Here is a 25409-nt window from a genome sequence, read left to right as displayed (position 1 = left end):
TGTCATTTCCTCAGATCATGCTAAGCAGTTTCTCTACAGTGCTGATGGGAGGCCTCTGATGTGCACCATTTTCCTGTGTTTTTGCACAGAGGAAGGAGGGGAGACTGTGGGTGAAATGTTTAAGTGAGTCATTGTTGCTTTTTACTCCCCTCTGCATTGCACTCTGCAAAGCTACTGTCTGCTTTTCCAAGCCGTATTGCACATTCACTCTTTTTGCCCTGAGCCTGTGTTCATCCGCAGCCTCTTGGCTGTACTACACATTGTGATATCTGTGCTGTGTTGCTGCATCATTGCAACTGAAATCTGTCTGAAGCTGTCTCAATCTCACCACTGAAAAAGACCAGAATCTTTAGTAATATTCTGTGGTTTAAAAAAAATGCCCAAGGCAATGTCACAAAATGATTGCAACCACAACACACACAACTTTAGGAATATCCTGTAAAATAATGTTTTCAAACCAAGAAACAAAACTCTTAAAATGTCCTCTTGCTCACTCCCAAGGGAGCCCCGTACCTACTGCTGCAATGACAACTTTCATTTTGTCTTTCCCAGTGGGAAACCGGTGCACTCACCTGACACCAGGATTACATTTAGGAAAATAGAGCACATCTCCCTTGTCTTGGTTTTCAAAGAGGGCTTTACTGTATTTCTCTGCAGGCCAACTGGGTTTGTGTTATTTCTTCCAAGCGTGCACACAAAACTATTTCACTTAAACCACATCGCCTTACAGCACGGTGAGCCTGGTTTACTTCCAGCTGGAATCTTTTTCTGTCAGGTTTAAATGCTCGAAGGTTATTTTCAGCACATTGAAACCCCTGAAAACTGTACTATACATAAGTGTATACACACAGAGGGAACTGAGCAAAATTAGAAGTTGCACAACATGGAAGGTTGTGGGTTTATGACCTAAGGTGATATTTTGTATTTCAGTTTTATATGTACTTTTGATATGTTTTTCACGGACGGGGGTGCACAGTACTGTTACTGTTTGATCTGTGGGTCACATGATCAAGATTTACTTCAGTTTTAGACTAATGACCAAAAGTTTGGTCCCTATTTTGGTTGTTTTATGTTTTTTTTGGGGGTGGGGGTATTTGTTTTCAGTTATTTATTTGTTGCCATCTTGTTTATTTTTGCTGTTTCTAGTGTTTTTTGTCTTTGGAGTGATTCTGTGCAGCAAGGGTCGTATGTGGCCCCCGGGCCGCCAGATGCTAATGTCCCTACCTTGTACCAATTTGTGACCCTAAATAATAAAATTGTGTGTAAACAGATGTGTGATGAATATTTCCAATTCTTGGCTTGTCTGTAATAATCATCGTACATTTGTAAATATTTAAAATGAGGGGTGTGCACTAATGCACTGCTTCAATCCCAAACATGGGGATTACTGCTGGTACCTTGTGTTGGAGTAGTTAAAAGTAATTAATTACAACTGGTAGTTACATGTTATAACTTCTGTAAATTGGAGTGAGATTGCTTTACTCGTTACTGCATTTGAAAAGTAACTTCACTACTTATAGATAGTGTTAGAGTAGATGAAGATGGTCTCGTGTTCAAACCTGAGATTGCATTCAGAGAGACATAGTCAGAATCAATCAGTTTATTAACAGATTTAAAATGAACAGAGATTAATCAACAATAGGAAAAACAGGCACTCATTCACGGGTCGCTGACTCCAGCCGCTCCCAAACTTAGTTTTTCTCAGTGTTTTTATTCCGTGTTATCTGTTTTCTCCGCCCTTTGCCCTCACACATGGCTGCACCAGTGGCGGATGCTTTAAGACTACAAGGAAACCTCAGCTTCCCCTAAAATCAGTGGTCAAATATGTAGTGTTGTGTGTACATTTCATTGACTAAATATATGACAGAACACATGTATGTTTAGTTCAGAATCAGCTTCTTATAACAGGAAACTGACAGTGACAGCGTGACGTTCTTCATTCATTACCGCAGCGTCACAGTGTTAATAAACAGTGGTGAAGTTCAGCTTCAATTGACTTCAATGGGAGAGGGTTTAGGGGTTGATCCACTGCAGTCAAACTAGACGCTCATTGGATAAATGCTCGGTTATGACGCACTTAGTCCCGCCCATCGGACGCCGGGCTTCACAGGAGGTCTATGGAGCAGTGGGCTGGATCTGTCTGTTCCGGACGCTGGAATAATGGATGATGATTGGATGATCTGTCTCAGGCTAATTCAATTTTGATTGACAGCGAAATGAGCCAATCAGAGAGTATGACGTTGTAAGCACACAGGCGGGTTTTTCAAATATTTCAGTCCGTTGCTCTGTGTTGACACGGAGACTTTGCTGATCCTCTCATAGCGAATTAACTTCTGACAAACCTAGTGTCTGTTTTTGGTGTTTGTGGAGACTGTTACTGCTTGTGTTGTGAGACTTTTGACCAAACACTCAGACTCACACTCCATGTGTGATAATCTATAAATAGTTGTTGACAACAAAATGTGAATTCTACTAGAATTCACATTTAAATAAACAGATACATTTTCTGAAGTAGGCAGAAAATGAGCTTCCCCTGCATGAAAGACCAGCAGCCACCACTGGGCTGCACGTGTCTTCTTTTGTTATGATACGTAAGACATTTGTGATTGTCAGAGATAAAGACATACAAGAAGAAATTTTTTAAAGTTTACATCTAACAATATAGTCTTTTAATTAGAGGATGTTTTACATTTAGAAATCAGATGATCAGTTAATGTAGTTAGGTAAAGAATGACAATCACTGCCGATTTAAAGCAATGTAAATTACGTATAAAATATTGATTGATTTATCATTATCTATCATTTAGGGGTCATTTTGCTCTCAAACTGTTTTTTAGTGATAATCTGACTTTCCCTGAGGTTGTTTTTATCTGATTTGTCTTTTCGCTTATGTGCAGCTTGTGTTGTTAGATTTAGATTAAGTTCAAATCTGATGTTATGAAACTGTTTGTCCTTGTCCACAAAAATAGGCTTTGAAAAAAGTTGGCCTGACTGAGGATACATTTTATTTCAGGATTTCTTTTTTAATGTAAGAACGTATAATTATAGTATGTTATAAAAAGAAACCATGAGTAATATTTCACAATAACAACTTGTAGATACATGGACAAACATCAAGACAGGAAACAACACTCAGTCTGTTGACAGTTGGACATACAGTATTTATTGTATACACGATGTATGACATTTCATCTGCACACAAACTCCTCTCCTCACTTCTCCACATCTGCATATCAGTCTGTCTCATCCCCCAGACAGCCGCGTCAGTTTCATCATCTTTCCCTGTTTAGATGACTTTACTGCGATTAAACTCCCCAGAATTGTACCAAACTTGCTAAATAGGGTACATAGAGTCAATTACTGTTATTAGTTTTATATTTATATGCTTCAGATGATTTATAGAAGTATAGGGTTACGCTGAAATTAGAAATCTTTATTATCATTGTGACAAATGGTACAATGAAATGTGCAAGTGCAAGACCTAAAAACAGACTCTGCAGTCCTCATCTAAAATCTTTCACAATTAATAAGTAAAAAAAAAAAAAAGCTTGTAAAACAAGCACAATCAAATATTATTCTTTTATGTGGTAAAATGTTCGTTAGCTACTCTGCTCGACACTCAGCCTTCCGTTTTATGGGAAAAATAGCATGGAAATGTGTGATATGGCCCTAAACCATGTAAGTGGAGGTTTAGTTTGTTTCATACAGATATTACCATTTCACATTTACATTTGACGATGGAGCACAAGATTTTGAATAAGACTATTTGTTTGTTTAGTACACCTACTAGACTTCCAGTCACCCATTTTTCAAAATAAAAAAAAAGAAAAGAGGTGTGTAAACACGTGATATTGCCCTAAAACATGCATGTGAGGCATTTTCTTTTCATATTGGGAACTGACTTTAAATAAAGAGAAAAAACATTCATATTGCGTTTTCAGTTTCAAAATATAAATGAAGTTCAGAATCTGAATTCTGCATCTTCCCTCAGTTCCTATGAATATAAAATGTACTCCTGGTCAAGTATAAAGCAGCAGAAGTGGAAATGAACAAGGTGTGATTAAGTTTTCTACAATCAACACTTGAGCCTCCTTCAGTCCAAGCAGGCTTTTTTCACATTGTGTGTGACTGCAGTGGACTTTATTATGATTACAGTATATGTGCATGTGCTTGTTCCTCTGTTAGTCTTCTGAATGACTGCTGAGCTGTTAATGCTGGGGTATGTAGAATCATGAGGCGATCCACGCTATCCCCTCCCCTCCTGTATGAAACTCTGGAAGTCTGTGCAAAGACTGTGGAAGTCTGTGCAAAGACTGTGGAAGTCTGTGCAACTGTTTTCTCCATAGACTAGTAACAAATGTTGGAACTTTATCTTGTGCTATTGGAGAGGTTTTTTATGTTTTAGAGACATGAAAGCACGTCACGCTCCTGTATTTCTAAAGCCTGACATATGGTTTTGTGTAAGATCCCCGCCGTAGATGCACGTAGTGCTCTACGTTGGCGTAGACCCCCTCCTTACCTGCGCCTCCCAAAAATCCTGACTGCCCGTCAAGGCAGTTAGCTTGGGCTGTGATTTGTCAGCTCAAAACCTCATTTCCGCTATTTGTTTTTCCAGTCTTTCGTGTCTGGAGACCGCCATTTTTAAGTGAGGTAGGACTTGTATCAACAATGGAGCAGATAGATTTAAGCTAGCATTTGATAGAGGAGGTTAGTAAGTATGGTCATATTTATTCTTCTTCTCCCCACCGGATCCGTCAGCAACACCCCAACCTCTCAGGTGCAGTTTGGCGCCTCCAGGGCCAGGTGAGACCCCCATGGCTTGGGGGAAAAAGAGGAAGAGGCACGACACAGAGGTGGATTTCAAGGTAGCAGACCTGGAGGAGCACCGGCTAGATTTATAGGAAACGATGGGAACGATGAATGTGCTCGTTTTTCTTAAACGATTGGGGACCTGTTGAGGAAATACCCCCAAGACCTGAGAGACAAAATGATGTACAAAACACTAGACCTTTTCAGGAACAATAGACCGTAGTTTAAAGTGAAGTTGTACAGTAAATATGTAAATAAAATGCGTGTGTGTGAAAGTGATAAAGGGATCACATGGAGCGCTAAAAAATGTTACAGTGCACTTTATTTGTAGAGCTAATCATGTACCAAAATGCTTTTGTGCTTTTTTGTTTAGTTTCCAAGCTTTCACAGCATTTCGATTTTAAGTAATTTTTATTTCTAACATGTACACAGTGTATTTACCACAAAGAGAAATGATCATACTCCTTGTAATATCCAGTACTATACTTATTTCAATACATTAATTTTCTTATATACACCTATCTATACTGTAAAGGGGGACATAATTCGTTGATATATACTGTAAAATTTCATAATTCATGTATTCCACTATGCATTAATATGTCTAAAACTACATATACGGTATACTCTTATTTAAAAAAAATTAATAATAATTTTAACATGTATGCTTTTAGAAGATACATTTTATGCGTTTATGGCATACACTTTCTGCCATTATGAGTGATTTTGATTCAGTGAATAGTGGCTTGGTGTGGTCCAAATATCCTGTATTATGAACATTATTATTATGATCTCGCTTTTTAAGATAAACTAATGTTTGTAATCTTGTTTTGTAGTTTTTTCCCCCAACTTCTGTTTTAACAAGTATATGCATATGACATTTAATTAGCACTGACAAAGTAGTAGTAGTCAGTAGTCAGTAAAAAATCATTGAATTTATGAGAAGACAATACACCATTATTGATCCCAGAGGAGAAAATCCATATATTGCAGCAACATTTGTCCAATTTTAACTATACAAGTACTCATGACAACATAAACAAGAAGCCTGGCATACTTTACCCATCAGCAGCACACTGTGTGTGTCTGTGTGCACATTAAACTGCTTTAACTCATGAACACATAAAACAGTACTAAACAATTGTTTTTCAATTATTCAGTGTGCCTCGTCACACACCTCACTTTGCCATGACACGGTTCCTTGTGGTGACTGAAAGAAAGTCATCAAGTCATTATGAACCACCAGGGCAGCTCTGATGGAACGGGCCCTGGTCATCCGTGCAGGGTCCACAGATTGGACGAGGTCGGAGTCAATGGCCACCACTTATCTCCACTTGCCACGCTGCACCGACCCTGAACTTTTGCTACATCCACCGCTTTCTCAGGCAAGAACTCTATTGTCTCCCAAGAACTCTTTACCGCACAGCCATGATGCCGAACATGTTCTCTATCACCAGTCTGGCCCTGGAATGGTGGTAGTTGTAGACCTGCTTGTCTTTTTTAGGAAAGCACAATATTATAAGATGAGATGAGAGATGAAATGTCCTTTATTTGTCCTACAAGAGAAAATTTGCAGAGTTTCAGCAGCAGAAAAACAGGAATATACAGTATTTACACATGGACATGTACACAGTACAGATAGAAAGAGGGAAAAACATGTTGCAAGAAAGGAAATTTAACAATAAAAACAAAACATCGAATATGTACGTATACACATCTATGAAAACTATTAAAACTATAAAAAACAGAATGTATACATACATACACTAAACTAGTTGACTAAAGAATGACCACATGAATGTGCCACAGAACTTACAGACAATTGTGAAATCATATGTGTTATAAACAAACAAATGACATCCCATTTTACAATACCAGTTTAACATTATATCATGAGCAAAACATCTTCTTACAAGATATTTTTACCATAGCACAAACTAAAAATGTGGTATAACATGGAACTAATGTTTTCATGTGGTAATATATCAAAGATAGCTCAACCCCCTACAATGTTAAAGTGTGACGTTTATATCATTGATAATTTGTCATGTTGCAGTATGATAGAGTTGTTGTTTTTACCTGCTGTGGCATCCACATACAGATACTAATGTAATTTGCTGTTGAGATACTGTTACATACCTGGAAAGGGACGCATCATGTTGTAGTGCAGGGGGAAGGCAGCATTCGTAACGACAACATGAGGGGTCTGAACTCCAGTCTACTACTCTATAGTATCCTATAGTACCCATCCTCAGGGATGGGTTAAATGCAGAGGACGAATTCCATTAATGTACTAACATTACATGGCCAATTAAAGGCGAACGCCCCGATTTAATCTTAATCTTAATCTATAGTATTTGCTGCTCAACATCGACGAGCTCAACTACAAAAACAACAACTACATCTGGGACGCCACTGTGAAAAATAATACCTGAAGATAAACGATGACGTATTTAAGGGTCTCAGGAAACACACACGGACACAAACCCCTAGCGACAGGGCGGCCAATCGCATAGCAAGGCGTTCCCTCTACGCAGAAGTACAGTGAGCCAAACTCCGCGTCACGTTGACGGCATGCCCCTGGCGTAGATCCTGATGCTGAACCATATATCAGTTCATTTACAGAGCCAGGAGAAGGAGAAGAGATTCACTCTCCACTCAGAACACTTTGGATTACAATATGCAATACAATATAATTAGATGATTATGGATTTTTGACCAAATAAAAAAAAAAAAAATCTTACATACCCAAGCTTTAATGCTGCTTATACCATGTGTTAGAATGGATGTATGTTAATACCTCACAACTTCACACACATGTTAAATGCAGGTGGCTCGATACAGATCCACTAAGGATTATTTCTACCACTCTCACATTTCTCTCCACCTACTAGTGTTTCTTTATATTTGGGAATAAATTGCAAACAAGCTACATGTGTGCTATAACAGGTCTTCTAGTTCTCAGCAGAGAGTTGGACGGTTAAGGAGTTTTCAAAAAGCTGTTTAAATGAAGTAGTTGTATTTCCAACAATGCAAACGCATTAACAGGATGCTGATGTTTTTGCTGCTCCGCGCGGCTGACCCACTTGTTTGACAGCAAAGCATCTCGACGTTGTCAGGAAGTGTACATCGCAGGGTCAGTCAAACATCTGCCTCTCTCACCTACTATCCTATTACATGCTATCTACTGCTCTGTGCACGTCAAGTGCTCTTAGCATAATCAGATGCACTTGGCTGCTGCTACTCTGAATAGCATATGCTCCGCCAAATAAGGTTGTTGTTTGAACCAGTCATTAACTACAGACGTGAGATCAGGATGAGCCCCAATCAAAAATAATGCCTTAACTACAAAACAGAAGTAGAATATTACTTTACTATGTCTGAAACTACTGTAGATGAATTTTTATATATTTGTTTAACAGGCTTTATAGGTAAATAGATATTTTAATTCAGTGGTTCTCAAAGCTTTTCTTTTGCAATATTTCAACAAAATGGGTGAAAAATAAACCTTTATTGAAAAATGTCAAAATTAGGACTAATCTTCAGTTTTTCAGTTTCAGTTTTTTTGTTTCAGTCTAACAAAAAAAGTATTCAAACATAAATCACAATTTAAAAATATATAACAAAAATGCTAATGTGTCCAACATAAATTACAACATTCTGGTTACCTTTCTGAATAATACATACAGAAGAATTGCAACCATTCAACAAGTACATTTGAGTTACTTTTTTTCAAATAATGCAAAAAATAAACACATCTACTTTCTTTTATATACAATATTTAACAACGAACACAAACATTTCTACTGCTTCACATAACTCTCTAAAATATATTGTGACATTTTCTTTTTGAAATTGAATAGTGTCACTCATTTCAATTTTTTTTTTTCCACAGTATTACACAGATTAACTCCAAGAACAGACATTTTTGTTTAACTTCTAATCTTCTTGGAAACTCATAAAAGTAACTAAAAGTAACATTAAATGTGGACTAACATATATCTTAGAACAGTATTAATAAAGTTCTTTGAGTTCAAAGGTTTCTTTTCCCTCCAATTCTTTACGGTCAGTGTTTAGCAAGGCCGTTCTCCGACTCCTGCCTCCTGTTTCCACTCAGGTGGTTTGAGCGTTTGCAGGTTGATTGTGTTTGTGGTCTCTCCTCATGTTTCTAAATCCTTGTGTCTGCATTTCCAGTGTCTGATAATTTGGTTCTTTGACTTTTTTTTTTAATTTTTTGTCCAAATACAAAGTGATTTTTGTTTTTGGACAATAAACAGACTTTATCCCTCACTATTTGAGTCATCACTTTCCTGACACTGAGTTAATGTCCATGTGGCCACTTTTCTAGCAACATTAACTGTAATTCAGTTATTTAAAGTACATTAGATCAGAATGACTAATCTTTGCACCCAGCATGCATCATAATGAGCACTGGCCATTCATGACTGTGTTGCTGATTGTACCTTTTCCTTCTTTGGACCACATTTTAATTTCACACTGCACACCAGTAACCGACAGAGCTGCAGTTTTGCTGTCACTCTGACCCAAACTTAGAGCCGTTACAAAATAACCTTTATCAAACTCGCTCCAATCATAGCTTTGCTAATTTGTCCTCTCATTAGTTTTGAGCACACAATGTTCACAAGCTGCCAAAATTAGTTCACTCCCACTCACAAAACCTTTTTCATGAATCAAACCTCCAAAGTCTAAAGCAGGTTGTATGTTTTTTTATTCTTCATTTATTCATTTATTTTATTTTATTTTATTTTTAGTTTAGTTTAGTTTACTTGTTAATATTTATCTTTGTTTCATTTCATCAGTTATTGTCTTTTGTTTCTTGAAAACAGCTTTTTTTTCAAACATCATTGTTTTACCAGCAGAGTTTATGTTTGTTCATCCAATTTTTAACTAACAGTGATTGATAGTGTTATTATTTTCACTGTTTAAGTGTCTGTCTGGTACTGATATTTTGGCATTTTAAATATCTCATTAAATATATTTTCATTCAAGCCCCTATTACGTTGTGAGCATGAAGGAAACGTGTCGTGTTTTCCCCTGTTGGATCTTCTCTGACATATATTTTCAGTGTTATTTTAAAAGTTTTAAATTAAGCCTAATTAGTGTGAATGCTCTCTTTAGCTGTTGTTTTCAAGTGTAGTATGATGGAAAAAAAAGGATTCTCCAGCATTTTGCGTCTTGGATCATGTAAATCAGTAGTTACATTATTTATGTATTCTAAGTATGCATATGGCTGTGCAATGTAAATGTATATTGCCCTACTTTACAATAATTTAATGCATTTTAAGCAGAGCAATGTCATTTCCTCACAATTAATCAAGAGTTAATCACTCGAAATCATAGCATTAGTTGTTGTGCTGCCCTAGTTTTTTTTTTTTTTTAATATTACAGGCTACAGGCTCACAGGAAGTCCTAAATCCCTAAATCCAAAATTTCCATATTTGTAATTTGACCTGCAGCATAAGCTAAGTAAATGGAAAGCTGTGTCACAATGTTGAGTTGGTAATGGCTGATTGTAAAGATTCGAGTCAACATTTTTTAAAAGACACTTACACACATAATGAGGGAGCTGTCTGATTCAGCTTTGTAATAGTCTGCAGAAGAGTTGGAAATTCAAGCTATTCACAGATGTGGAATACTTGAGTGTCTGAACGATGGAGCATGTCTACATGGTCTGAAAGTGGAAAAATTTGAAAATGTGTAAATCAAAGGGAAATCAAAGACTGGGAGGTTGTGCTGTTAGCTAAGGTTTACACGTTTGTGTTGGGGTGAAGGTTGAATCATTGAAATTCATTACAGGAGAGAGTGTCGACTTGCTCAGTGACTTGAATAAAGATGCAGTCGCCTTTCTGTCTTTGAGACGTCAACAAAAGTTTAGGAAATAAATAGATATAACTATCACTAAAAGGATCAGACACATGGGTGGTTTGCAAATGGAATTATTCTACATGTCATTATGTAGAAATTTGTTTGCATTAGCTCATGATGAGGCTAATTAAATTCAAATGAATAGTTAAGTTCTGGCTAATTAACTGAGTAATGAGTAGTTAGGCTATGTCCTTGGACTTGAACCACTTTCTACACACACTTATTTCTGCACTTAGGCTAGCGGGGATATACTGGTATCTAACAGGCAGCTACTGGCCTGTCACAGGGCCAACGTACAGAGACAAACATCATTATTGGATTACAGAAGTGGAAATAGCTCTATGACACGGACTAAACCTTACTGACATATTTTGGGACATCACACATTTACTTACATCATTCCACTGTAAAATGGGCGGTTTCATGTTTTGTAACTTTAAGAAAGGGACAGACGAGAAATCAAAGTGATGATTTAACGTATCCATACTAAGCATGTTTGGCAAGATTTTAAAGCCTGTAGTTGACATCTGCATAGGGAAAGACGATGAAAAGGAAAAGGGTAAACTGACACAGAAATGAGTAAACCTGTTAATGTGGATGAACTGAAATGAGTTAATAACAAACGTATTCAGTAATAAAGGTTTTCAAGGTCAATTTGACTTAGTTCCCCAAGCAGTTGATAAAAACAATCTTTATGAAGTTTGTGGTCTTTACTGTACATCCATTAATTGAAAGTTGTGCCGGGAGCACTAGGGTTGGGTAGGCAGGGCATTGCAAATCGAGACCACCAATGTCAACACCAATGACAATTCCATATTTTTCTGCTGGCAAGTGTTAATATAACAAAATCAAGATTGTAAAACACCATTAAAGAAACATAAACAATTATTCAATAGCAGCCTCCATTCTCTCCCAACAAAATACATCTCATGACACGGCAGTCGATCCGTTGTTTGTGTTGGAAACACAGAAACACGGAGAAAATGACGACGACGACGACAACAAGCTCGGTGAGGCGCATCCACAAAGCCAGTCCTTCCTTTTGTACCATTCACTGTGGAAAGTCTGAAACATTTTCTGACCTCACTTTTGCCGAAGGTCTGGTAGCTCAGGTGTTGGTCTCCCATCGTTTAAAAGCTGTCGTTTTTTTCCTCAAAAGAAAGTTTCTTTATTGTCTCTAGCGCTGTCATCCTGCCTGTAGTGTTATCCCGCCCACTTACTAGAGAACGTAGCAGCAGCCACGCTGTATCAATTCACTAATGCACTGTGAAGTAATGTATAGCATTTAGCATAGCACGGTTACGTCCAAAGTCAGCGTAGAGAGCTGCCTTTTTACGTAACCGTGCTATGCTAAATGCTATACATCTTGGGGAACTGACTGCGCATGCGCAAACACATAAAAACACGCTATGGGGCCAGAGGCAGAACAGCAATGTGCTTTTGGGAAGGGGTGTGGCCTCCTCTTGCCTTGCAGCGGAGTGAGACTTTGCGGCGTCTCTGCCGTACCAGGAAATAGCAATGTTTAGTCATTTGAGCTATGAAAAGCACAAATTGCTGACACTTTCAAACTTATAGGTACTGTAGGCTATTGGAAATGGAAAAATAAATAATTTGTAATTATATTATAATTAAAACAAATAATCAAAATATCAATATCAATTCACCCTGCCTACCCTGACTGCACATCACTGCTTATAGTTCACTAGATTAGATAAATGCTTAAACTTCCAGTGTATTTAATATCTGATCCGGTGTGATTATAGTTTTCACATTGTGCTTTAATTAAAGCTTCTCTTGATTTTCAACTAAACATACAGTATGTCAATGATTAAACACAGGAGCACATAGCAGTACTTATTTGATTTAATAAAAAAAAAAAAATCTTGGTCAATTCCAAGATGTTAAGAGAAACCATCCATTATCATAGCTGTCTTGAATAAGTACATTGTAATGAATTAGTAACTGCACTAGCTTCAAATGAGAGTGAAATGATTTTACCTATGTTCCATGATGCCAGTTAGCAAAAGATCCAATTTCACTAAAACACTGTTAAACCTCACTTCCATTTTAAGCAGTGAACAAGTAATTACACACTATAACGGTGGAATGTTTTAATATGGAAATGGAATCTTTGTCATAGTTCATTCATTGCCGCCTGCCATATAACTTCATGGCGTAGTCCCCTGGGAGAAGCACCGGTTCCCAGTCTGATGCAGTCACATTGGAGCAAGTGTGTGATGCTAGGCTTTCTGTGATTACATTTTAAAACAGAAAGGAATGTGATTATCAGTTAAGACAAAGCACTGATGTATGTGCACGACCCTGATCAAGAACAAAAAACAGTGATACACAACAACAATGGAGTTTTTGTTGGTGCAAATATGTAAAAAAGGAAGTGTATTAGATGCTTGCTATTGTTAGCATGGATAATTAGTAGATTTTCATTTTTTTCAGTAGAAATATTATGATGCCTCGTGATAAGACTTTGAAATATGAAATACCAAGATGTATGTGTATCTGCACTATGTGATCAAAGTGATGATACGTGTAGTACAGACTGTACGTTTGGTCTTGATTCTATTCTGTGTTTGATTGGGTCACATGCTGACAGGCTTTTCTGAAAGCAAGTCTCTGTTTTTCTTTGTCTTCTACGTGTCATCTTTGACTTCGCTTGGAGTAATCTTTCATTCTGTGTGCCACTTGCAGCTGCAGCCACATGTGCATTTCATCATGTGAAAAAGAGACGAGGCCAAGCGTCTGCACATTACTGAGTGACAGAAAGCGGCTGTCACATGAATTTAGTCCAGTGCATATGATTGAGCACCAGCCATGGCTAAGGGCACTTAATGAAGCAGAGCCCCCCCCCCCATCCCTGCCCCAAGAGCCAACACATAAAGATAGATGAACACAATCACGAGGAAGCTGGAGTATCCAGGGAAAAAAGGGAGAACATGCAAACCACACACTGAATTCCACTCGACCGTGCTGCTCCACTTTTAACACAGTGGGGCAATGTTTTTGTCTGATTCGAGGGCCACATTGTCAACATTCATGTCAGCATTTGGAATCATGACCAATCAGGTTTGTGTTTGTGCAACTATTACTTTCGCCAAGGAGGTCAAGGTTCGTCTGTCCATCTGTTTGTTAATGTGGACGTTTGTTAGCAGGATGATATCTGAAAAAGTTCCAAACACATTTAAATGAAATTTGATGAGCTGATAGTTGTCAAAAGGAAGAATGAATTGATCAGGCAGGTATTACTTTACAAGGTTCTTGTAAGCGCTGCTGAGTTTAGGGGCCCCTGATGTTGTAATTTTGATCCCGTACGGAGTGATGTCGCCCCCTATGGTGCGTTTTCAGCAGCTTTGCACAGAGCATTGGAGTTCCGCATTGGAGCTGTGAATCACTGCTCACTGAGCACTGTGCTTGGAGACAAACTAGTTCCTCCTCTCAACTTTATAGGAGGGGCGGGGCCAACAGTAACATTTGGTGACGCACAATGGTCACAATGATGCTTCATAATCTGTCTCAGCCAATAGCAAAATTCAGTCGTAATAGCTGCCGTTCAACCCTTAAACACTCTGACACTGACATGAGAGCAAAACGGAACCCAACCCGAATCCGACAGGCATTCAGATATTTAGTAACTAACAGATCTTAATGTCCACAGAACTGATCAGCGCATGAGATAACAAGCTAACGTCAAACACAGTGACCCAGTAAATCTATTTACATGTTCCAGGTATCAAAGCTAAGGATAATACATGTTTTTGTGCATAAAACATATTGTGTCAACAGTGGATGGCTTCAAGGCCGTCGTCCTCTGTTCAATGGTCCTGCCTGCAGCGCTGAAGCAGGGGCCCGTGACCAACCATCGGATGTGGATGCTTGTAGAAACCTAAGAATAACGGCGACCACCAATAGTCCACATATTACGCTTTTAGAAAGGTTTAGTTGCATTCTTTGAAGGCAGGTCACAGGTTAGCGAGACTGCAATTAACCTGTGGCTGTAACACCATCTTCAACTTACTCGCTTCTGAAACTTTGTGTCTATGTGCCAGCTCAGGTAGTTTTTTAAGTAATTTGAGTTGATCAACAACCCTTTCAACCTTTGCCATTATTGCTCTCATTTCATGCTGTAGAGCAGTTATGGCCTCAGCTTAATGAACCTTTGAGTGTGTTGGGGAGCGACTGGAGTCAGCAGCATAAAGGAGCAGTGGTAAGTGAATGCCAGGGATTGACTTTACTGAGCCACAGCAGTCTACTCTAATCTCCCTCCCTTCCACTGATTTTATGTCACTGTTTGCTTGAACAGTTTTCACTGGCAGCTTTCCATTCTGTGGGGAAAAAAGAAAAGAATTTTGGTTTCTTTTTCCAGATCATTACCGGGTGAAAAGAGTTACTTCAACTCTATTGTGGCTCTACTGCTCAGATAAGATACTTTCCGGTACTCTGCAGGTTTTATTATATTTATTGTATAATTTGCTTTTTGTGCCATTGGGGACTTCCAGGTGAGCCGGAATACTTATGATCACATTTCTATCCCATTTATGGTGTTTTTGTCTTCTTGATGGCTGCAGCAGAACGTCTTTTAAATGCAGGTGCCAAAAGTAATGAAGCAAACGTGTCATCTAAGCAGCAAAACTTTGTTCTTTCAAATGTCTTTTGAAAGCAGCAGATGTCCTCAGGCTCTTTCCTGTGATTAAAGTTTGTTTATCTCCAAACAAAAGACTATTACCAGTTAATAAACCCTTAAATTATACCGGGAAGGCCTAAATGAAAAGACAATTAAATATCTTCCCCTTGGGTTTTTGAATAATCTGCTAATACATTACTCCTGCAACAATGAAGGTGTTCAGTGAAAGAGTTCGGAGATGCCAAGTAGAGGCTTGAGTTAATACATCTAAACACTGAAATCATTGTTTCAGCTTCTTTGTAAGACAACAGCTATTGGAGTTGTTTTCTTAGGAGCTGTTCATTTCCTGTCTGAACACATCAGTACATTACAGTCTTTACCACCACAATGGTTTGCAAAAATGAACTTGTTTAAGTCCATCAAATATCTAATTTATGGTGAAAAAAATGATCTGAATTAAAAGTTCAGGGAATCTACTCCTAGTCTACCACTCAGAGATGGGCAACTTTTATCACAGCGGGGGCCAAAAACATGTGATTGTCTCATCAAAATTCATGGATGACAAAGGCAATGGATGAGAGTAACTCTAAACTAGAAAAACCAGGATCCACAAATATAACAAAATACAAATACAATATGAAAATAGATACGGGCCAAGATTATTGAAAGAAACCGTGCAAACAAAACTTACTGACAGATATTGAGGAGGAGAGGCAAAACACAGACAGTCGCTCAGCGTGCCAAAGTCCCTTAAGTAGTTGAGGGAGGCAATCAAGACATTAGGCCCACCTTTGTGTGAAGACAAGAGGGAGGGGCAAAACGATGCACTCAACACACACACAAAACCCACAGACAGAGTCCTAAATACTACATCAAACATCAGTGACAAAAGCCACACAAATATAGAACCCCACAAAAAACCAACATATACATATACCACATAACTGCATAATAGGGATGTCCCGATACAACTTTTTCACTTCCGATATGATACCAATATTGCAGCCTTGCGTATCGGCCGATATCAATATTGATCCGATACGATATCATCACAAATCATACATGCTTTTATTACGTATTTTGTAGTGTGGAATGTTAGAAAAGGCATGATTAAGTTCTGTAACTCAAACAAGAGCACAATAGTCAGCAATAGTAGGTTACTTTGTTGGAGTGTGAACCACAGTCACCTATGGATAGAAGTGCTGGAGCGGAAAATTTTATCAGAGAGCTTATATCGGTGATTTTAAATGCAGTCCGATAAAATCCGATATTCGTTTTCTGGCTGATATCAGAATCAGAATCAACTTTATTGACCAAGTAATGTATTGAATACACATGAGGAATTTGTCTTGGTGAACTGTGCTCTCTCTGATAGTGTAAACATTAACATCAACTAGAATAAATAAAAATAAATAAAAAAGAAGTATAAACATAAATATAAAGAGTAGTTAGACTAATATGTGCAAACTAAATAAAATAATAATAATAATAATAATAATAATAATAATAATAATGAAATGAAATGAAATGAAATGAAATGAAATGAAATAAAATAAAAATACAATAATAATAATAAGATAATAGTGCAGTAGTGCATATCGGACCGATATCTGATCAATATCGGATTGGGACACCTCTACTGCATAATCCTCGAACGGGACACTCCAGAGCAGAGATGGGCAACTTTTATCACAGCTGTGCCATAAAATGTGATTGTCTGATCTCAGGGTCACATTATCAACGTTTAGAATAATGACTAAACTGAGCAATAACACAGGAAAGAACAAAGGGTTTTTGTTTTGAGTTTGTCATTTTATTTTATTTTCCTTACATTTTTGTGAGTTCTTGTTCTTGTTGTGTGTATATTTGTTGTAAGTTTGTGTATTTAATTGTTGTTACTTCCACAGAGGAGGTAATGTGTATGTTTGTTAGCAGGATATAACTTTTTATAAATTTTCCTTTATTTTGAGATGGTTTTTATGGTGTTTTGTGTCATCCATTCATAATTATGCACTTAACAATTTCAGCTGGATTTGGCACCGGAGTCCTCCAGTCAGCTTTTCACTTTCAATTTTAAGTTAGAAATAATCTATTAGACGGTTTAGTGAGTTAAATAGAAAAGCGACACAAATAACAGGCTGCCTGTTGGTTTCACCTCCTCACACCTGTTGCACCCCTGTGATATGTTCATTATGTTCTCATTATGGTAATGTCATGTACTTTGTTCCTTTGCTGCTGTGTTTGGCAGGCCAGTTGGCGGTGGGAACCTGTGAAATAGTGATGCTAAACAGAGACAGCAGTTTTCCCAGACGGACCATCGCCAGGCAGACGGCCCGCTGTGCCTGCCGGAGAGGCCAGATCGCTGGGACCACCAGGGGAAGACCGGCCTGCGTAGACTGTGAGTTGAATTACCATAGCTCTTTAGTCATTCATTAAAGCACTGGGCTAGCATATGTTATGGTATAGATATTCTACGGATAATTACATCATACATTATGAGCACTTTCTACATCAGTTTTAAACAAGTTGAGCTACAGCTATGACACAAGCTTGCCTTCCGCTCCCGGTCAGCTCAGACTTTAGCTTTGGTCATCCATTAAACTGATACTTGAAACTTAAAGGCTTAACTGTAGTGAATTTTAATCACAAGTTCTATCAAAAGATCATACTGTATTTTACTAGAGTTTTTATTTAGTTATTTTCTTTAAAAGTCTTTTTAGAGCAGCCAGGAGTTAATTAAAGCTGTCATTTCATCAGAGTCTAACCGACTAAATCTGTGTAACCATCATCAGCCATTGGCTTTAGTGGCTGAAGTTCACGAGTAAGCATTCAGCCATCGGATTGACTAGAACCAGCATTTTGTTGGGTCACAGGATTTCCCATAAAGCCCACTACGACTCATAGTTTAGTTGCTTTCTACTGTATATTAAATCACTGTTGGGTTGTGTGTGGTTTCCCAACTTGTTTTGCTGCCTGTGCACCGGCTCCCGTGACCACATCACCCCTGTCCTCCAAAACCTCCACTGGCTCCCCGTTCCTCAGTGCATCGAATTCAAACTCCTCCTTCTCACCTATAAAGCCCTTAATAATCAGGCCCCCACCGACCTCACAGATCTGCTCCACCACTACACTCCCTCCCACAGCCTCTGCTCCTCAGATGCAAACCCCCTCACTGTCCCCAGGACCAAGCACAGAACCTGGGGTGACAGAGCTTTCTCTGTAGCTGCCCCCACCCTATGGAATTCCCTACCAAGCCATATCCGCAACTGCACCGACCTCTCATCCTTCAAATCACTTCTCAAAACTCACCTGTTTCACTCAGCTTTTAATGTTTAAACCACCCACTCACTCTCTTCTTTTCTCATATTTTCTTCTATCAATGCTCTTGTTGTTTTTATGCTGTAAAGTGTCCTTGAGTGTTTCGAAAAGCGCTTTTAAATAAAATGTATTATTATTATTATTATTATTATTATTATTATTATTATTATTATTATGTCTTCATCTAGCCATCATCACAGTGTAGCCCTGGTTTACAGAAAACTTACTGTAAATGATTGTACAAAATTAAGCTTTTGTCTTTATAAAGGTTTGGTCTCTTATAGGTTAATAGTGAATGAAACACTTGTTAAACATTCTGTGATTTAGCTTTACATATTGGTTTATGTTATGTTTTGTTGGGCTTAAGTGTAGTCATTTTTTGGTTTCAATGACGTTTATTTCTTTCTCTTTGATTTCTATACTCTTTTCATGTTGATCAATAATTTGAAGAATAATTTGAAAAAAAAAAAGTTATTAAAGTAATTAAAGACAGGTAATTGAAATGGTTTTTTGCGAGTTTGTTTTCATCTCTCGCGTAAACACTTTTTTTTTTTTTTTTACATTTTACTGGGAATACCGGAAACAAACTGGAACAAAAACAGTTTCAAGTCAATCACTATACTCCTTGTCTTGCAAAAACGTAAGAAATCCCGGTAAGGCGCAAGGGAAAAATCCTTCAATACATCCCACAATTCAATGCGCTCAACTTTTCTAAAAATGTCCATATGAGAGTTTTTACGGTGGAGATGAAAACAAACTTTCAAGTGTCAAATTCAACCTTTTTCCTTACTTTTTGGTGTTAATGATTAGGGCCCTATAAAATCCGCGTTTACGTCAATCGCGGACGGAATCGACAAATGAAAACGATTTAACGCGAAAATGGTAAAAATCTGTATCCCCCTCCTATCCTGGCTGCATTAAACTCATGTTAAACCACCACAAACACTGTCTAAAAACACAGCAAATCATCACTGACTCCTAAATACAATAAAAGCTCTGTTTGTTTTTTGTGTAGGGCAGCGATGCTCCTTGAGATTGTGATCAGCTTTAATCATCTTCCCTTGCTCAGTGTTCAAACTATTGTGCAGAATAATCCATGTTACTACAACTTAGATCTACCTTTTAATTGTATCTTACTTTATTTTTGACGTACATTTTTGTTTATTAGTATTTATTTTGTTTCCTCACAGGAATTAAAAAGTAATATTTTCTTTAAAAAATGATAAATATTTCTTAAAAAAAACACAGAATTAAAAGGAAATTAAAGTGGAAAAAACGGAATTTGGAAAAAAAATTAATCGGATTTTTTAGGGGCCTAAATGACGTTTGAGTCATTGAACCGTGAAGCCTACAATATAATTTTATCTCGAAAAAATGTATTGTGGGTAGCAGCTTTAAGTATAAGTTTAGTGGGATACAGAGCCATTCAATTCAAATTATTCCATACAGTATGCATGTCATCAAGAGGTAATGTTTATCTTTTTTATAATCAAGCAATGAACACCTGCCAGTTACATAAGCTACAGAACCAGTGTACAATTTATCTTTAATAATAACAGTTCAAACAAAAAGTACCACTTTCTTTTTCCTCTATTAAAAGTAAGCGCCTATTTAATTTGGATGTTTAACCATCCATCCAATATTTGCTTTGCATGCCTTCCTTTTTGATGCCTTTTAAAGTGTGTGACTCCTAACTGTGTGATGGGCTGTTAGCATGAGGCCATTTCCTGGTCAACCACTGTGACATCGACTAATTAGTGATCGCTTCGTGCCTCCTTCATCTACTTCAGTGTGTATCAGATTTCTCCTTCTACTCTTTATAGTTCTGTATGTTTCTGCTGGATGAAGATCACTTTGTAACAAACTGGGCAGTGTTTAACAGTTCCTTCACTTTGTTGGGCATGGGATTTGACACTGTCTTAGATGCTCTGTGTTATTGGGCAGCTTCCGAAGAAAGATGATGAAAATAAATGTGGCGATTGTAAAGCTGAGGTCATGGTGAGAGACAGACATCGGATGTACCATTATATCCCAATGATGTAGGCTAGATTTAAACTAACAGCCTTGAGAGACGACCCAAGTCTCCCAGCCGGCGTGACACCCCCACCCCACCCTTCATCCCTCTGCTCTTTTGGCTTTCAGCAGCTTCTCCTACTCTGCAGACGACGCCCCGTAACATATAACAGATGCTAATTAATTTACACAGAACTATGATTACAACAGCAGGAAATTGATTACTGCTGGCTCCCTGCTGCACCGCACCCCTACACTTCATTCATAGCTAGGGCATTAATAGGAAGAACATGTTGCTGAAGTGCATTTCTGCATACTCCATGTGAATATAAAAGGTTTGATAGTGAGACTACTGAAATATCTCGGCTGATATTTTTGTTTCGGGTGTGGTCCCAGATCAGAAAGGGTGGAAAAGTCGAGTTCACACATGCACTCATGCACAAAAATAGCAGTAAGACACAGGGACTCTGATTTTGAAATTTAAAAATTCCTTTAATTCCGTCGCAGAATATATCAATTTCCACGACTTTTCCGTGTCAGTTTACCCTTTGCCGTTACATTTCCTTATAATCACCTTTCTCTATTTAGTTAACTTTATTTGCTATTAAACTTCCTGAAGTCATAGAAAACATGCTATATAGAGGGTTAAAAATAAGTGGCTGTGATGGTCTCGTGGTTAAGGAAGTGGGCATGTAATTGGAGGGTCATCAGTTTGAATCTCACCTGAGCCATCACTGTGGGATGTTAACCCTAACTGCTCCCTGAGTGCTACACCGTGGCTGCCCACTGCTGCTCGGGGATGGGTTAAATGCAGGGACCACATTTCATGTATGTATGTAACTCTACTCTACACATGTGACAATAAAGGTGATCTATTACCATTGCTTATAATCAGGCTGCTGTTGTCCTGATTTTCCCCCTTTCTGACCAGGGACAGAAAACCCCAGATAATCTTATGTTTTATAAGGTTATAACATTATTCTGTGGTCTGAGGTGTGTTAAGAGTGAATCTGTCCCGATAATCGGCTCTGAAACGGGTCGGGCCAACAATCGTAATATTAAACCTGACACAACTCCACGTGTGTGTGGGGAAAGCCGAGTACTCCCGACTCATGACCCCGTGATTTGTGGCGTGGAATGGAATGTAGTCAATCAAGAAACGAGCTGACTGAGGAACATGTAATGCTGCGTTCAGGGAAACCCAGAACTCAGCATTCCAGAGGTGAAAATTCAGATCTCTTTGATTACGTCACATTTTTGACTTGGAGTTAGATTTGTGGTTGGAGTCTATAACAATGAAGCATCTTTTTAGATTTAGAAAATCCTTAAGCCCGGAGATGAATGCTGAATTCACGAGAGATTTTTTCATGAGAAAGTTTACATTTTCATTTGCTTCCATCCATTTCACAGAGAAAAAAACATCCTAAAACATGTAGCGTTAAGTCTGTCACATGGCTATTTCCTTTCTGTTTTCAGCAAAGTACCATCAACTGGCAAATCACCCTTCAGCTTTTGCACAAAATAATGCATAGCTCTGATTACTTAGTGCAGATTTTTAATTAGATGAGATTTTGAAAGAGATTTTGAATGAGATAGATATTCAGTCAGTCGTTTTTCAGGTGAAAAATAGTGTGTAAATATGTGATATTGACCCAACAAATGCATCTGAGGTATTTCTGTGTCATATTGGGGCCTGGTTTTAAACAAAGAGAGTTTTACAACGTACATTCCATGTTTTCCATGATCCTGGAAAATCTGAGTCCCTCGACACAAACCATATTTATCTTTTAAATTGAAAATAACAATGCTGATTTTATCTTTCCGAATGTCTGCGTCTAAATAATGCCACAAAGTGTTGCTTGCCCAAGTGCTCACTTTTCCACCTTCTGTGAAAAATCCACTCCCATCTGTTGCCTTTCTACATACATGTCCAACACCACTTCCTCCCCTCTGGGAGACCTTCCACAGCTTTATCTAACATAGCACAAAACTCTCTCAAATTTCTCCCCTTACATGTCAAACCAATCTAACCTCTGAGGGATATGTCTTTTGAATGTACATAGTACATCAATCTTCCGTCTTCCCATCACATCAGCTGCGCGCTTGCTTTTCCATTCTTTGCCCCTACATTTCTACTCTCTTACCTTCCGTTTCCTCTCTCTCTCTCTCTCTGTCCAGCAACACACCCTCCTCTTTTATCTTTAGCCAAGAATGGAATAGATTTCACTGGCTGTTGTTAACCAAGATCTCAACTGTTGAAGCATGGAAAGCACCGTTTGGACTGTTTTTGCAATAGTTTTCCCTGAATACACTTCCTGATGCAACTCCCATTATTTACCAAATAAAAGCTGGGTAATAAATCCTAGTATTACATCTAATGGTGTCCTGATCTGATTGGTTGATATCGCTCCGATATCAGCAAAGAATTTAATGAGGTTATTCATATGTTTTAGGTTAAAATGTATGTAACAATCATTGGTTAATAATAAATGGGTCAGTTCACTCATGCCTACTGTTACTGACTATTGTTCTTTGAATAAAATCACTTAAACATTCCACACTACAAAATAAATAATAGAAGTGTACATGCTTATGTTGTATCAGATTGCTATCGGCATCTGTCAATACTTATGAATGCAATATTGGCATCATGTTAGAAGTATTTATAACAATAAAGTATTGGGACACCTTTATTTACATTTGATTCTTTAAATGTACTGTATTTTTTGCCACTTTATGGTCAGAATCAAGCTTTCTTCTTCTTGGGATTCACTACTAGGACCAGAATCTGTTTCAGATCCTCAGCCCAGACCCTCCAGCGCTAAAGTTACTTGAAGATGCTTATTTTGAATGACCTTCATTCTCATTAAAAAAAAAAAAAAAAAAAAAACACTCTCAAACAGAGAACCATGAGTAAATGTAAGTTATTGGTGATTGATCAAAAACCTTAATTACTGATAAAATTAATGCATTTGATTTCACCCCAGTCTCAAGATACTTTCTTCCAGGGATCTGTACATGTTCATGCACATGATGAAAAATCAAGTCTAATATTTTTTTCTTACATTATTAATCTAAAAATAATCATTGTTTTCAAGTGAAGGCACATTAAGTTTATAATGTTTAAGTTTATATCGTTCCATCTTTTCAAGGTTTCAAACAGTCTTAAACTACACTTGAGCCTCAAGGTGTGGCAATATATTCAAATTTGAATAATAATAATAATAATAATAATAATAATAATAATAAATCATGTAGTATGGTTTTAAATAGTAAATATGGTCCATAATTCAACATCACATCCGGTACTTTCTAAGCATCCTTAGCAACACCATTGCAACAGGATGAAGCAGGAAATATGTACGTCAAAACAAACAAACTATGGATCGTATACATAAATGAATACTATGAAAGTCAAGGGTACATTTCTCACTAGAAATGTTGTCAAAACAAAGCTAAAGCCACAGGCTCTTTTATTATATAGCAATTTCCAGTGAAAAATTTACGAATGTCGGCCATGTTTTCCCTTTCCCTTTCCAGCTCTGTTCTCGCGACTCAGAATGTAGGCTTATTTAAGAAGGTAACCGCTTTAATTTTGCCCCGGTACTTTTAGGAAGCCTCGAACTGCCCGTCTCACTGTAGCGGGGGGGAGGAGCTGCTGCCTTAGGGGTACGGAGTGTTTACGACAGTGACATAACCAAAAGGGACCTTTAGGGGGAGCGCTAAGCGCAAGTTACTTAGTTCTGCTTTAAAGTCTACTGTACAATCCCATTCCTAAAGTTTGATTGTTGTGTTTATCCTACCAAGGCCTCAGATTGTACATAGAGTGTGTAGCAATGTATGGTTGGATCATTCCAGAGGATTGAACATGGTCACACTCTGTCCTTTCTCTCATTTGCTTTATCCCTGTGCTGCTGCTGCAGCAGTGTGTGTTTCTGAAAGTCCCCTCTTTTCGTCTGCATTTTTTCAGGCCGTGATTTGCTCTTTTTGTGCTGCGGCATGTCACTTTTGTGCAGGTTCAGTCTGCACACTGTACACAGGAGGATTATGTGCTTTTCCTTGCTTGTCTCTCTCTCTCTAATCTGCTCCCTAAGTCTCTTTTCTCTGCTTGGCCTGATGTTGCCATGCCACCATATTGAACTGTAATTGCATGAAGCTTGATGGCTACCATGATAAGAGTCTGCAAGCTGCAGGGAGTCTTATTATCTGATGGCTGAAAGACCTTGCTGTCGTACCTTTTTTTTAATTGTTGTTGTCAATAAGTGATGAGAAAACAGATTTGGTAAAAGGAAAGGAAGATTATTATTATTGATTTTTGGCAATTGAAATTTGCCAAATACATTATAATCATCGGAGTTCTTATTATTTTTCTTCCACAACTTGCTTTGTCCTAAAACTCCTCCTCGGCCATTAATGCAGCACTAATGACAAGTAAGTCATCTCATAGGGGCAATGTCAAGGATGGTCTGTCGATCTTTTTTGGCACCAAAATGTCAAGGTCAAAGTTGCGTCAAGTGTCAAAAACCATATTTTCCATATTTCTACAAATTTTAGTCATACAAGTTCAATGCTTACATTTATAAAAAGCTCATCTCAAGTGGAGTATTTTATTTATTTACACCAAAGCTGTACGACCCACTAGTAAAAAGATCAGTAAGGGTCAAAGTTCATGACGTCACAAATGAAACAAAAAAATACAAATTGCCAAAAAATAGCCACAAATTGAGATATAGTGCCCAGACTGGTA

General features: G+C 37.9%; 1 protein-coding gene across 3 annotated transcripts in view; it reads left to right on the top strand.

Annotated features, from left to right (window-relative positions):
* tafa5l (TAFA chemokine like family member 5, like) overlaps positions 1–25409 on the top strand; it is a 101909-nt gene that overhangs the window by 12437 nt on the left and 64063 nt on the right. For all 3 annotated transcript variants that reach the window (XR_003674511.1, XM_028453648.1, XM_028453649.1), the window contains exon 2: positions 17580–17729. Coding sequence is in view for 2 of the 3 variants with exons in the window: in XM_028453648.1 (XP_028309449.1) it covers positions 17580–17729 (150 nt within the window). In the remaining variant the exon portion in view is untranslated. The remainder of the gene's footprint in view (positions 1–17579; positions 17730–25409) is intronic.

The sequence above is a fragment of the Gouania willdenowi genome, chromosome 7 (assembly GCF_900634775.1).
Source record: "Gouania willdenowi chromosome 7, fGouWil2.1, whole genome shotgun sequence".
NCBI classification, from domain to species: Eukaryota; Metazoa; Chordata; class Actinopteri; order Blenniiformes; family Gobiesocidae; genus Gouania; species Gouania willdenowi.
Note: the sequence above shows the minus strand (reverse complement) of the source record. Positions and strands in the feature narration are given on the sequence as shown.